General features: G+C 49.8%; 1 protein-coding gene across 8 annotated transcripts in view; it reads left to right on the forward strand.

Moving 5' to 3' along the window:
* The window catches only part of Tbc1d9b (TBC1 domain family, member 9B), a 41727-nt gene extending 29806 nt beyond the window's left edge, over positions 1–11921 (forward strand). For 2 of the 8 annotated variants that reach the window (NM_001290760.1, NM_001290759.1), the window contains exons 16-22: positions 591–831; positions 1182–1247; positions 2961–3032; positions 3298–3348; positions 7305–7361; positions 7832–7938; positions 9833–11921. In NM_001290760.1, coding sequence (NP_001277689.1) covers positions 591–831; positions 1182–1247; positions 2961–3032; positions 3298–3348; positions 7305–7361; positions 7832–7938; positions 9833–10543 — 1305 coding nt within the window. In that variant the 3' untranslated portion in view covers positions 10544–11921. Of the gene's footprint in view, positions 1–590; positions 832–1181; positions 1248–2960; positions 3033–3297; positions 3349–4728; positions 4917–7304; positions 7362–7831; positions 7939–9832 lie in introns of those variants that run through there. The other 6 variants (XR_388552.4, NM_029745.2, XR_388553.4 and 3 more) reach the window with 6 other exon arrangements.
* The last annotated feature ends 682 nt before the right edge of the window (positions 11922–12603 follow it).

Below are 12603 nucleotides of genomic sequence, written 5' to 3' on the forward strand. Positions count from 1 at the left end.
GGTAACCTACAGCCTTGTAACCCCTAGCCCAAGGGTGAGTCTGCACACAAAATTCAGGTGCATCAAAAGGAGGGGGAAGGGCATGGAGGGGCGCGGGGGCAAAGGCGAAAGTCCACACTCCCTCTGTTTGGTTTGGTTTGGTTTGGGTTTGGGTTTTGGTGGTGTGGGGTTGGTTAGTTGACTGATGGAGCAAGTGAGTAGGTTGGGTGGGTATTTTGTTCTGTTTGCTTTGGGGCTGGGTTTTCTCTGCATTGCCCAGACTTGCTTCACACTGAGTTCTGGAGGTCCAGTGATCCTCCTGCCTCAGTTTCTTGAGTACTGAGACTGTGGGTCCACATTGCCAGTTCCTGCAGTCCTTTTCAGCTACCTTAGGGTCAGTTGCCGAGGCGGCCACACTGTGTCAGAACAGTCAAGTCCATGAGGCCCTGTTCAGTTCCTCTGCTGTGCACTAGAGTGAGGGATCCCGTGAAAGCTGAGGTACCAGGCCAGAGCTCATTACCCTAAGAATATGGACAGATCAGGGAAGGCACCCTGGTAATCCTGAGAGTCAGGGCCCCAAAAGCCATCTCACCAGACGGTGTCCCCTGCAGGCCAAGCATCTGGCAAGCCAGTACTGGGGTGGTAACCGCTCAGCAGCCGTCCACCGAGACCCCAGCCTGCCCTACCTGGAGCAGTACCGGATCGATGCCAGCCAGTTTCGGGAGCTCTTTGCCAGCCTGACGCCTTGGGCCTGTGGCTCTCACACGCCTGTGTTGGCAGGCCGCATGTTCCGACTCCTGGATCAAAACAAGGACTCACTGATCAACTTCAAGGAGTTTGTGACAGGGATGAGTGAGTGTCTCACCCATCTTTCAAGCACCAGTCAGTGCAGCTGTCCTTCCTGAGGCCAGCAGGGGGCGACCTTGAGCCCTTGCCTATGCCAGACCTCAGCAGACTGTTCTACTGTCCCTCTCCTTGGGGCTCTGGCCCCAAAGAAGGTTAAGCTTTTCCATAGGGTCTTAGGGAAGCAGGAGGCCCAGGGCTCATTTGATCTTTCCTAGAGACCTGGCTAGGGAAGACCCAAACCTTCCCAGAGTGTGGAGTCTCCATTAGAGCCCACAGGAAGGGTCTGGGGATATGGCCTGCAGTGTGTTCCTAGAGTCTCCTTGCCAAGCATGTCCCTCCCTGGCCTTGCTCCACAGGTGGGATGTACCATGGAGACCTCACTGAGAAGCTCAAGGCGCTCTACAAACTGCACCTGCCCCCAGGTGAGTGACCTCAGGCTTCCTGCTGTGGGCTTCTCTGTCCCTAGACTGTCCAGAACCACGGAACTGCCAACACGCCACTGGACGGTTGTGGCCAAGAGGGAGAGAGTTAAGTGGAAGGGAGGCTCTGGGCCCAGTGGGGGTGAGGGTCTGGGGTTGAGGTCCGCCCTGCTGTTCTGAGCACAAGCCCAGAATGGGGAAAGGGCATGAGGGAAGATTCCAGTTGAGCTCCTCAGCCCATCAAGCAGGGCAACATGATCCAGAATCCACATCAGGGCAGGAGGCCATGAAGGAGGTACCAGTGAGACACAAGGTCCTAAACTGTCTTGTTCTTAAAGTAATTGTTAACCAAAGGTTCCTGTTTGTCCCAAGACAGCCTGGGACACTGCCTAGGCCACCTGCAGGTCCTGTCACATGTCCTCAGAGGCCCCACTTCCTTCCTCTCAGTAATGGAGCTGTTGTTAGGGTGGGAAGTTTCCTGTGGGCAGCTGGTGTGAGCCAAGCTGAGAGGCTCTATGAAGCTGGCCAGCACATGGCTCCAGCATCCTTCATGTGTGGCCAGAGCTCAGGATAGCCCCTAAAAAGGAGCTTTCCCTTAGTAGGAACCAGATCCAGAAAGGTGACAGTGATGGCCCAGGGTGCCATGCTTCCTCCTGTGGAACCACCCTAGGTCCTCTTGTCTGGGGCCTCCCCCTGAGTAATTCGAATACAGAATCTGCGGTCAGAATCAGCCCAAAGTGAGGTTATAAGGCTGCAACCACCACTCACCTTGCACCCCTGTGACTCACTGTGTGCAGTAGTGCCCAGTTCACTAATCAGAGCTCCCCAATGATGGTTCTATGGGTAGAGCTGAAGGCGCTCTTGGAGCACAACTCTCAAGTGAGGCTACCTTGCAGCTGGTGAGAGCCAAAGCCTGGGTTGCATCAGAGAACTGGGTTTGTGCCCACCACCTAATGCTTCATCTAGGTACTGGACTGCTTGGGTCCGACCACCCGTCTATGCCTTGCCCTGCTCCCTAAGCCCTACCACATCCCCTCCATACATCAGGAATGGTGAGGTCACATGGACACACAGCCTTGGGGATCTGAAACCTCAGGTTGCAGTCAGCCACTCCCAGCACATGTAGAGTGTGGGACAGGCTGGGGTATATTAATGTGGTACAGTTGCCACAATATAAAGTAAGATGAGTCAAGTGATGTGTGTGTGTGTGTGTGTGTATGTGTGTGTGTGTGCTCACGCTCGCGCATAGGCATGTAAAATGTCCCAAAGGAATCCGCTGAGCCAGGTCATCCTGTGTGGGAGGATAGCTAAGTTCACCAGGCCCTGGGCAGATGGATTATTTTCTTACTCAGCACATGTACTGCATTTCCCAAAACAGTTATCAGGGACTTAGCTCAGCCATAGAGCAAGTGCTTAACATACAGGATAACCTGGGGTTCAGTCCCCAGCACACACCCCCCACTGTCAAAATCAAGGTAGCAAGTCAGACACACTCGGAAGGCTGAGGCAGGAGGGTGCAGCGTTAGAGGCTGCCTGTACTACAGCGTGAGGTCCTGCCTCACCAACAAGTATGTCACCAACTCTACTAAAACTGTCCGGAGTTCGAGTAAATGGGGTTCAGCCTGGTGGTACATGACTGGGCGCGGGTGGCCTTTTCCTCTTTGACTAGAACTGGAAGTCTCCCCTGTCCTCACTGTTGCTTCTCTTGGAACACAGCTCTGATCCCAGAGGAAGCCGAGTCAGCCCTGGAGGCCGCCCATTACTTCACAGAGGATAGCTCCTCGGAAGGTGAGCCACTCCTGAGACAGCCAGCACAGCCAGCTGCGCTCTGCAGCTCTCCGTCTTCCCGTGGGGCCTGTGTAGGAGCCAGCAGTCCCACTGTGGGCTCCGGGAGCATGCCACCCTGGGGTGCTCTCTGGGAGGGCCCCACAGCACTCCCTGGGCCAGACTGGCCCCTGTAGACATTCTCAACTGTTGTTTCTCTTGCATCTCTGTCTCCCTGGACGTGGGCTTCTCCCTCTGCCCTCTACACATCCTCTGCTGTCCCTTCCAGCATCTCCTCTGGCCTCAGATCTGGATCTTTTCCTGCCCTGGGAGGCTCAAGGTCAGTCCCTAGAGGGCAAGGGTGACCCTTTTGCCTCTGGGCTTCATCTTCCTTTACTCAGAAGCCTGGATGCTTTCATGCCCCGGGGACTCTTTGGAACTTTGTCCTGTGGGGATAAATCTGAGAACACCCAGAGCCCAAGATGCTTCTGGTGGGGGCAATCTGCTGTAGATGGTCAGTGAGGAGGATGCATGCATGGCACACGAGACACGGAGCAAGCCCAGGGCTTCACCTCCGCACCCACATGCAAAAAGCTCACGCTTGTAGGAGAGGAATGCAGAGTTTTGTCATCGTGACTGTGAGACAGGTATGGGATGGAGGAGTGGAGATGGAGAGATGGTAGATGTTCCCCCTTGGGAAACCTCTTCAAGCCTCACAGGATTTTTTCATCACAAAAAATACGTATGCAGAGTGCCTGGTGGGACTCAACCTTTGCTGCATGCAATGCTCGTTGGGAATGTCTGACACGGTGAAGGCCATTCTGGGCCCTGGGTTTGGCAAGTGAGCTGGTCATGTATGATACAAAACTGACCATAACAGCTGGGAATGTAGCTCAGTGTTCGAGCACTTGGTTTGCATGTGGGATCCAGGGTTCTGTCCTGAGGGGCTGGGAATGGAATTTGGAGTATAGTGATGCATGCCCCTAATCCCAATACTCTAAATAGAGGCCAAGGTGGCAAGAGGAACTGGAGCTCAAGGTCAGCCTAGTTTCATGGTGATTTTTTTTTTAAATAAATGGTCTGGAAAGAGGGTTCTGTGGGTAAAGGCACATGCTGCCAACCCTCATGACCAGAATTTGATTTCCAGAATCCACATGGTAGAAGAAGAGAACCATATATACATGCCATATACACAGGCCATATACACAGGCCATATACACGTGCACACAAAACTTTTTAAGCCAGTGTGTAAAAGCTCACACCTTTAGTCTGAGCATTGAGGTGGTAGCAACAGGTGGATCTTGTGAGTTGAAGGCCAGCCTGGTCTACAAAGCGTTCCAGGCCAACCAGGGCTACATACTGAGATACTGTCTCAAAAAACAAAACAACAACAAGAGTTAATTTATTTAATTAATTTCAAGAATAAGGTCTGGGGATGTAGCTTGATGGTAGCACTCATGTCTAGATTAGATACAGCCCCAGGTTCTGGTCCAAGTAAATATAAAACAAAAATAAACAACAACAACAAATGATTTTCCCAGGTGGGTGATATACATCAGAAAGTGACACTGAAGGGACACTAAACAGTGTCCTAAGTCATCACTGTCCTGTGGACAGTGTTGAAGACTGACTGGAACTTGAACATGACCTTAATGTCAAGAATTAAATTAGAGAGCTTAGAGCGTGGCTCAGTAGTTAAGAGCACTGGCTGTTCTTCCAGAGGACAACCACATGGCCGTTCACATCATCTGCAACTGCAGTTCCCGCAGGTCTGATGCCTTCTTCTGGCTCCATGGGCACCCAGGTATGCACAAGGCATACATATGTACAACAGGCAAACACCCATACCAGGAAAATAATTTTTTTTTAATGTTTAAAAAAAAAATACAGCCGGGTGTGGTGGTACACGCCTTTAATCCCAGCACTCGGGAGGCAGAGGCAGGCGGATTTCTGAGTTTGAGGCCAGCCTGGTCTACAGAGTGAGTTCCAGGAACAGCCAGGGCTATACAGAGAAACCCTGTCTTGAAAAACCAAAAAAAAAAAAAAAAAAAAAATACAGGTTGGGCAGTGGTGGCGCATGCCTTTAATCCCAGCACTTGGGAGGCAAAGGCAGGCAAATTTCTGAGTTTGAGGCCAGCCTGGTCTACAGAGTGAGTTCCAGGACAGCCGGGGCTATACAGAGAAACTCTGTCTCGAAAAACAAAAACAAACAAACAAAAAAATTATGCCAGGAGTAGTAATATGCCCTTTTACCATGGCACTTGGAAGGCAGAGGCCAGCATATCCTGTGACTTTGAAAACAGCTTGGTCTATGTGACAGATTCACTGAGTCCAGTAAAATGAATGTAAAAAAGAAAAGCCAGGCAGTGGTGGCGCATGCTTTTAGTCCCAGCACTTGGGAGATAGAGGCAAGTGGATTTCTGAGTTCGAGGACAGCCAGGACTGCACAGAGAAACCCTGTCTCGAAAAACAAACAAGAAAAAAAAAAGAAAAAGAAAAGGAAAAGGAAAGAAAAGAAAAAAGAAGAGAAGAGAAGAGAAGAGAAAAAAGAAAAGAAAAGAAAAAAGAAAAGAAAAAGAAAAAGAAAAAGAAAAAGAAAAAGCAAGTTACAGAAGCCAGTGCACCTTTCATTACACTCAAACTCTGGGCAAACGAGGATGCCCTAAGCATGTCCTACCTACTCCTAGGAAAGGCCTTGGGGTACGCAAACCTGTCCTTGGGCCCATGGAACCCTGAGACAACAGAGTTCTTGATCCACACTAGGAACCTGAGCAGGGAAATCCCTGTCCTTGGTTTCTACCGGCACCGTGCAGGACTGTCCAGAGCTGGGATCTTCCTGGTGTCATCTCTTGAGGAACCCCAGCAGCCACACTGCCTGAGTAGACCATTGGCCTTTGGAGAACTTGAACGGCACTTGCTGCCAATCAGTCCCTAGGACCATGGGAGAAAGAAAGACCTGGTTCCCACAGTTGACCTCTGAGCTCCATGTGCTGTGCTGGCATGTGTATTCACAGAAATAACTTCTTAAGTAATGTAAAGAACAAACAAAAGATGGTAGGCTGAACACAGAGTCCTACACAAAAACTCCCCTGCTGGTGTGACAGGCTCAGAGAGAAGGGACTCCCTTAAGTTTGACCTTTTTTATGTATATGGGTACACTGTAGCTGAACAGATGGTTGTGAGCCTTCATGTGGTTGTTGAGAATTGAATTTTTAGGACCTCTGCTAGCTCCGGTCAACCCTGCTCGCTCTGGCCCAAAGATTTATTTATTATTATACATAAGTTACACTGTAGCTGTCTTCAGACTCCCCAGAAGAGGGTGTCAGATCTCATTACGGGTGATTATGAATCACCTTGTGGTTGCTGGAATTTGAACTCTGGACCTTCAGAAGAGCAGTCTATGCTCTTACCACTGAGCCATCTCTCCAGCTCAAGTTTGACCTTTCTTTGCAGCAGGATTCATTAGTTGTCATGTTTGTCGCACAATGCATATCAGTGGGAGGCAGCATGAGTCTTTTTTTTTTTTTTTGATTTATTTATTTATTTATTATATGTAAGTACACTGTAGCTGTCTTCAGACACTCCAGAAGAGGGAGTCAGATCTCGTGATCGGATGGTTGTGAGCCACCATGTGGTTGCTGGGATTTGAACTCCTGACCTTTGGAAGAGCAGTCGGGTGCTCTTACCCACTGAGCCATCTCACCAGCCTCTTTTTTTGGTTTTTTAAGACAGGGTTTCTCTGTATAGCCCCGGCTGTCCTGGAACTCACTCTGTAGACCAGGCTGGCCTCAAACTCAGAAATTTGCCTGCCTTTGCCTCCCAAGTGCTGGGATTAAAGGCATGCGCCACCACTGCCCAACCTGGTTTTTTTTGTTTTGTTTTGGTTTTTTTTGGTTTTTCAAGACAGGGTTTCTCTGTATAGCCCTGGCTGTCCTGGAATTCACTTTGTAGACCAGGCTGGCCTCGAACTCAGAAATCCACCTGCCTCTGCCTCCCGAGTGCTGGGATTAAAAGCGTGCACCACCACGCCCAGCGTCTTTTTTTCTTTTGAAAATGAGAGAGTACCCCTTCGTGTGTGGTACTGGGGATGGAGCCCAGGGCCTAAAGCTTGCTCACCATGAACTCTGCCCCTGAGCTGAGTCCCCAGCCACAGTGTTACAGGGCAGAGCCCAGCCAAGCAGGAGGGCAGCATGGGGCCCTGTAGGGGCTGGTTCTACAGAAACACGGGTCCGACCTGTAAGGACTCATGGTTTGTAGTCAAAAGAATGTTCTCTGCTTTTTTCTGGTGTGTGGAAGCACTGCTACAGGAGCAGCAGGAAGGAAGTGGAAATGAGGACACCCCAGAAAGAAGAGGTACAAGCCATTCCAATTGGTGATCCCAGGGGCGGTGGGACCTTGTGCCCACCCTTGCTTGTTACATTCCCTCTCCAGTCACTGGAATGGCACATGTGTGCTCTGACAGGGGCTGATGGCTCCGTGCATAGCCTGGCTAATCTGCTGCCCTCATAGTGTGCAACCAGGGCTCCAGACTCACAGCAGCCTCTCTCCAGTCTTGGAGAAGACAGGTTTGGGCTTTTCATCGACTTAGGTCCAGCTACTTCCACTAACTTAGGAGAAACGTGTGGGAATTTGAGGGTGTTTCTAATCACTCCCTAAGTGCCAGGTCATTGTGTAATAGTGCCCAAGTAACCTCAGGTCACAGAGCAGCGCACCCTGCTACCAGCCACAGCCTGCTTTCTCTCATTTGACAGATGGAGATTAATCTCTCTCTCTCTCTCTCTCTCTCTCTCTCTCTCTCTCTCTCTCTCTCTCTCAACTCACAGAGGAGAAGGGGACCAGCCCTCCTGACTACCGACACTACCTTCGAATGTGGGCTAAGGAAAAAGAGGCTCAGAAGGAAACCATTAAGGACCTTCCCAAGATGAACCAGGTAGGACCCTCAGTCAGAATCTAGAATGTTTCTAGAGAATTCTGCCTGTGTCTGGGCTTGGTCAGCTTCATGGTAGTTGTACTCTGGCAGTTTCCTGTGGGAGGGAGTTTTCTTCCCTCTCTCCAGAGCCTCTCCAGTCTTGAATGGCTGTGAGTGATGGTTTCAGAAAGATGAAAAGCTGCTTCTTGGGCAGGATGGTGTTTCTATGGTAACTACCTGCTTAGGTTGAATCAGTATCCATAAAGCACAGAAGCACTGGGGAAGGCTAATCTCCGATAGCTAAAGACACACTCACAACCTTTGAGAAGAGGACATTCACCACACTCCAGTTCCTCCTGGGCCCAAAGCAGTCATGATGTTCTCACAAATACCCAGCCAACTCTCAGACCGGGCCTCACCCTAGCGGTGCCCAGAGAAGGCCCTGGATTTCGAGCACTTTTCCACATGGACGTGAAGAGTGGGCCCATGGAACGGGACTTTATCTTGGACTCCCTCTAACTTACACCCAACTGACTCAGCATGCACTTATCTTGACATCACCCTCCATAGAAACAGGCAAAGTTACTTCTGTTACTGTTATAAAAAGCTGGGCTGCAGAGATGGCTAAGGGGAAAGGTTCTTGCTGCACAAGCCAGATGACCTGAGCATGATCCTTGGAACCCGTGTGTCTTAGTTAGGGTTTCATTGCTGTGAAGAGACACCATGACCAAGGCAACTCTCATAAAAGAAAGCATTTGATTGGAGCTGGTGTATAGTTTCAGAGGTTCAGTCCATTATCATCATAGTGGGAATCATGGGAGCATCCAGGCAGACATGATGCTGGAGGAGCCAAGAGTTCTACATCTTGATCCGAAGGCTGCAGAAGGGGACTCTGAAATTTCACACTGGGCAGAGCTTGAGCATAAGACCAAGCCCCTCAATGATACATTTCCTCCAACAAGGCCACACCTCCTAATAGTACCACTTGCTGTGAGTCAAGCATTCAAACACTTGGGGCTGCACAAACCTTTAATCTCAGCACTCAGGAGACAGAGGAGGAGGACCTCTGTGAGTTCTAAGCCAGCCTAATCTACATAGTGAGTGTTAAGACAGCCAGGGATATGTGAGAAACCCTGTCTCAAAACTCATAACTAAGTAAGACAAAAATGACTGCAGTTCTCACATCTGTAATCCCAGAGCTCCCATGGCAAATGTCTAGAAGTTCATGGGCTAGCTAGTCAAAAAAGCAAGAGACTACCCCAAAAACAAATTGCTAAGACAAGGATACTCCCAAAAATTATAAGTTATCCTTTGATCTGTGTGTGTGTGTGTGTGTGTGTGCTTTTTTCTCTCTCTCCCTCCCTCCCCCTTTCGTGTGTACACACACATGAACTCACACTCACCTCTTCCTGCTCCTCTCTCATAAAAAGCTAAAGGTACAGGTGTGACAGCACCCACATTTATTCTCAACACCTGGAAGGCAGAGGCAGGTGGACTTCTGTAGGTTCCGAGGTCAGCCTGGTCCACATATGGAGTGAATGTGTGAGTGGGTGGGTGGGTAGGTGGATGGATAGGTAGAGGGAGAGAGAGAGAGAGAGAAAGAGGGAGGGGGGGGAGAAGAAGAAGGAGGAGGGGGGAGGGAGGGAGGGAGAGAGAGAGGGAGGGAGGGAGAAACGAACGAGCAACTGGGAAGAAAGACTTTCAGAGGATTATGTGGCAAAGGCCTTACCTTACAGTCCCCTTCCCAAACCTCAGTTTCCTAGCCTAGAAATGATACGGCCCAGGTTTGTATCACCAAAATCCCAACACGATTTGAGTGGCCTGTATCTTCCATTGGCTATAGGAGAGTGTACCCACCCACCTATAACCACCTTTGTTTTGTTTTGTTTTGCTTCTTTCTTGCTTTCTCCCTAAGGAGCAATTCATCGAGCTGTGTAAAACACTTTACAACATGTTTAGCGAAGACCCTATGGAACAGGACTTGTATCATGCCATCGCCACTGTGGCCAGCCTTCTCCTCCGCATTGGTGAGGTGGGGAAGAAGTTTTCGGCCCTGACAACCAAGAAGCCCAGGGATGGTGCCCACAGTGGGGATCCCAACAGTGCCACAGAAGAGGATGAACCACCCACACCCAAACTCCATCAGGACCCAACACAGGAATGTCAGCCACCAGCTGCAGGGGACCGGCAGGCCAAAGCCAGTGGCGACATGCATCTCGGGAAAGCATTGCAGGATAGTCATGTGATAGTGGAGGGAGGCAGCGGTGAGGGGCAGGGCTCTCCTTCCCTGCTTTTGTCTGATGATGAAACCAAAGATGACATGTCCATGTCCTCTTACTCAGTAGTCAGCACGGGCTCACTGCAGTGCGAGGACCTCACGGAAGACACGGTGCTGGTGGGAGGAGGAGCCTGCAGCCCCACCGCCACCTCACGGGCGGGGGGCACTGTGGACACAGACTGGTGCATTTCCTTCGAGCAGATCCTGGCCTCCATCCTAACAGAGTCTGTGCTAGTGAACTTCTTTGAGAAGAGGGTAGACATTGGACTCAAGATCAAGGACCAAAAGAAAGTAGAAAGGCAGTTTAGCACCTCCAGTGACCATGAGCCCCCTGGGGTCTTGGGCTGAACTGTGAAATGGAAGGCAGTCTCTGTCTCCTTCCTTCTCCCTCGCTGTTTTCTCCTCACAGACACACCTGTTCTTGGAGCAGGGTGTCACAGAAGCAAAGGAGGTCAGGTCCACGCAGACCCAGTTGCCTTACAGGGATTCCCTAGGCCAGGGCAACCTCTTCCTCCCTGCTCTTGGTTACCTGGAGGACCTGCTTTGAGCCTCCTGTTCCCATAGCATTAGAGGCTTTTGGATCTGCCCCTGCCTGCTTCTTGCCCCTGCACCCTGTGCTGTGCACACACTACACTGGTTGCACCATCTATGGAAAGACCTACAGCCATGTGGCCTGGCCACCAATTGTCACTTTGCCATGTGCTTGGGCCCCAAAGGATGCAACCTTCTAGACACCCTCTGAAGTTCTTCAGCCTGAACCTGCGTCTTAGGACTGAGGAACGCAGGGGAATGTCTGTCGCATGGGTAGGAGCCTTGCACTGCACACCCAACTTACGAGGACTCCATTCCTCTGCATCATTAACTTGGAAAGTGCACCCCTCAGGTCCTCCTCTAGAACCCTGCCCTCATTTTAGTTGGCTAAAAACCACACTGTGCTCAATGCCTTAATAAATCCCTGAAAGAAAGAAAAAGCACACTGTGTGCAGTGCTTTTCCTGTGGCTTTCAGTCTGTGTATGCTTTCTTCCCAAGTCAGGTATATGGCCCAGAAAGCATTGTGGGGAGTTCAGTTCACTTGGCTGCCTGTAGTAGGTGAGGGGATTGCTAGACTTTCCATGGTACACAGTAACTGTAGTCACAGGTCTTAGGCTCAGTGTCCAAAGATGTATGAATATAGTAGATACATCCTCAGGCCTGAGTCACACCAAGTTGTCAGCCCTTTGGTTCAGGAAGCAGACATGGCCAGAGCAGGACTCAGCCATGAGTTAGCCCTGGCTGTTTAGCAGGACAGAGGCATCCATGTGCCCAAGAGCTGCTTTTGCTTCTACCAACAAATGGATCCTGATAAAGCCAAGTGCGGTGGGTGGCATGTCTATAATCCTGCCCTTGAGGATGAAGTAAGACAATTGTGTTGTTTGAGGCCAACCCTAAGCTACATGTGGAGATCCTGTCTCAAAAAGCTAAAATAAATAAGAAGACATTAGGTATTATTTACAACAATACTTTAAACTTTGCTGATTCCCAGCACGAATGTAAAAGCTGGGCATGGTCATGCCCACCTGTGCCCCAGTGCTGGTGATCAGAGATGGGCAGCCTAACCAGATAGCCAGCTTCAGGTTCAGTGAGAAACCCTGCCTCAAGGGAATAACGCAGAGCGATGAAATGGGACATGCTGGTCTCTGCCCACACCACCACACAAATACTAAATAAAAAATTTTTTAAAAATTACTTTGTTTGTTTAAAGTACAAAACGGTGATTTCTAGTAAACCTGCTGAGTTACCATCTGAACACAATTCTGGATCATCTCTATCAGCCCAGGAAGATCCCTTAGGTCCACTTACAGTAGATTCCTGTTCCCTTCTGGATCGTCTCTATCAGCCCTTAGATCCACTTACAGTACATTCTTGCTCCCTCTCCCAGCGCCAGGCAACCACTAGTCTGTTCTTTGTAAAAAAAATCCCAAACATTTGATTTTACCAAGTGAAGACTCAGGAGCCAGACATGCTGGTGAAAGCCTACTAGCTCAGAAAAGAGAAAGTACCCAACTGACCTTCTTCAACCCACATCCCAGAAGGAAAAATAAAATTTCTTTCTCCACACTGTCTTAAAAACCTTTCCAACTGAATGTCCCTCCTTCCTATATCCTGTGTGTCTCTCTATCCATGCTCCTGACTTCCTCTTACTTTCTATAGTTTTATTCCTGTGTTCACTCCCTGTCAACTGGTTGCTTGTTCAGCCTCCATACCTATGGTTGACTTTATTCAATCTTGTTTACAAGAAACAGCTCTTGGATTAAAGGTGTGTGCTAGAGCTAAGCCACACCACAACTAGGAACAGATTTTTCCAGTATACAATCTTATAGTGTGATCAGTTATCTTTCAAAACTCTTGGATTAAAGGTGTGAACTAG

The sequence above is a fragment of the Mus musculus genome, chromosome 11, assembly GCF_000001635.26.
Source record: "Mus musculus strain C57BL/6J chromosome 11, GRCm38.p6 C57BL/6J".
In the NCBI taxonomy this organism is placed as follows: domain Eukaryota; kingdom Metazoa; phylum Chordata; class Mammalia; order Rodentia; family Muridae; genus Mus; species Mus musculus.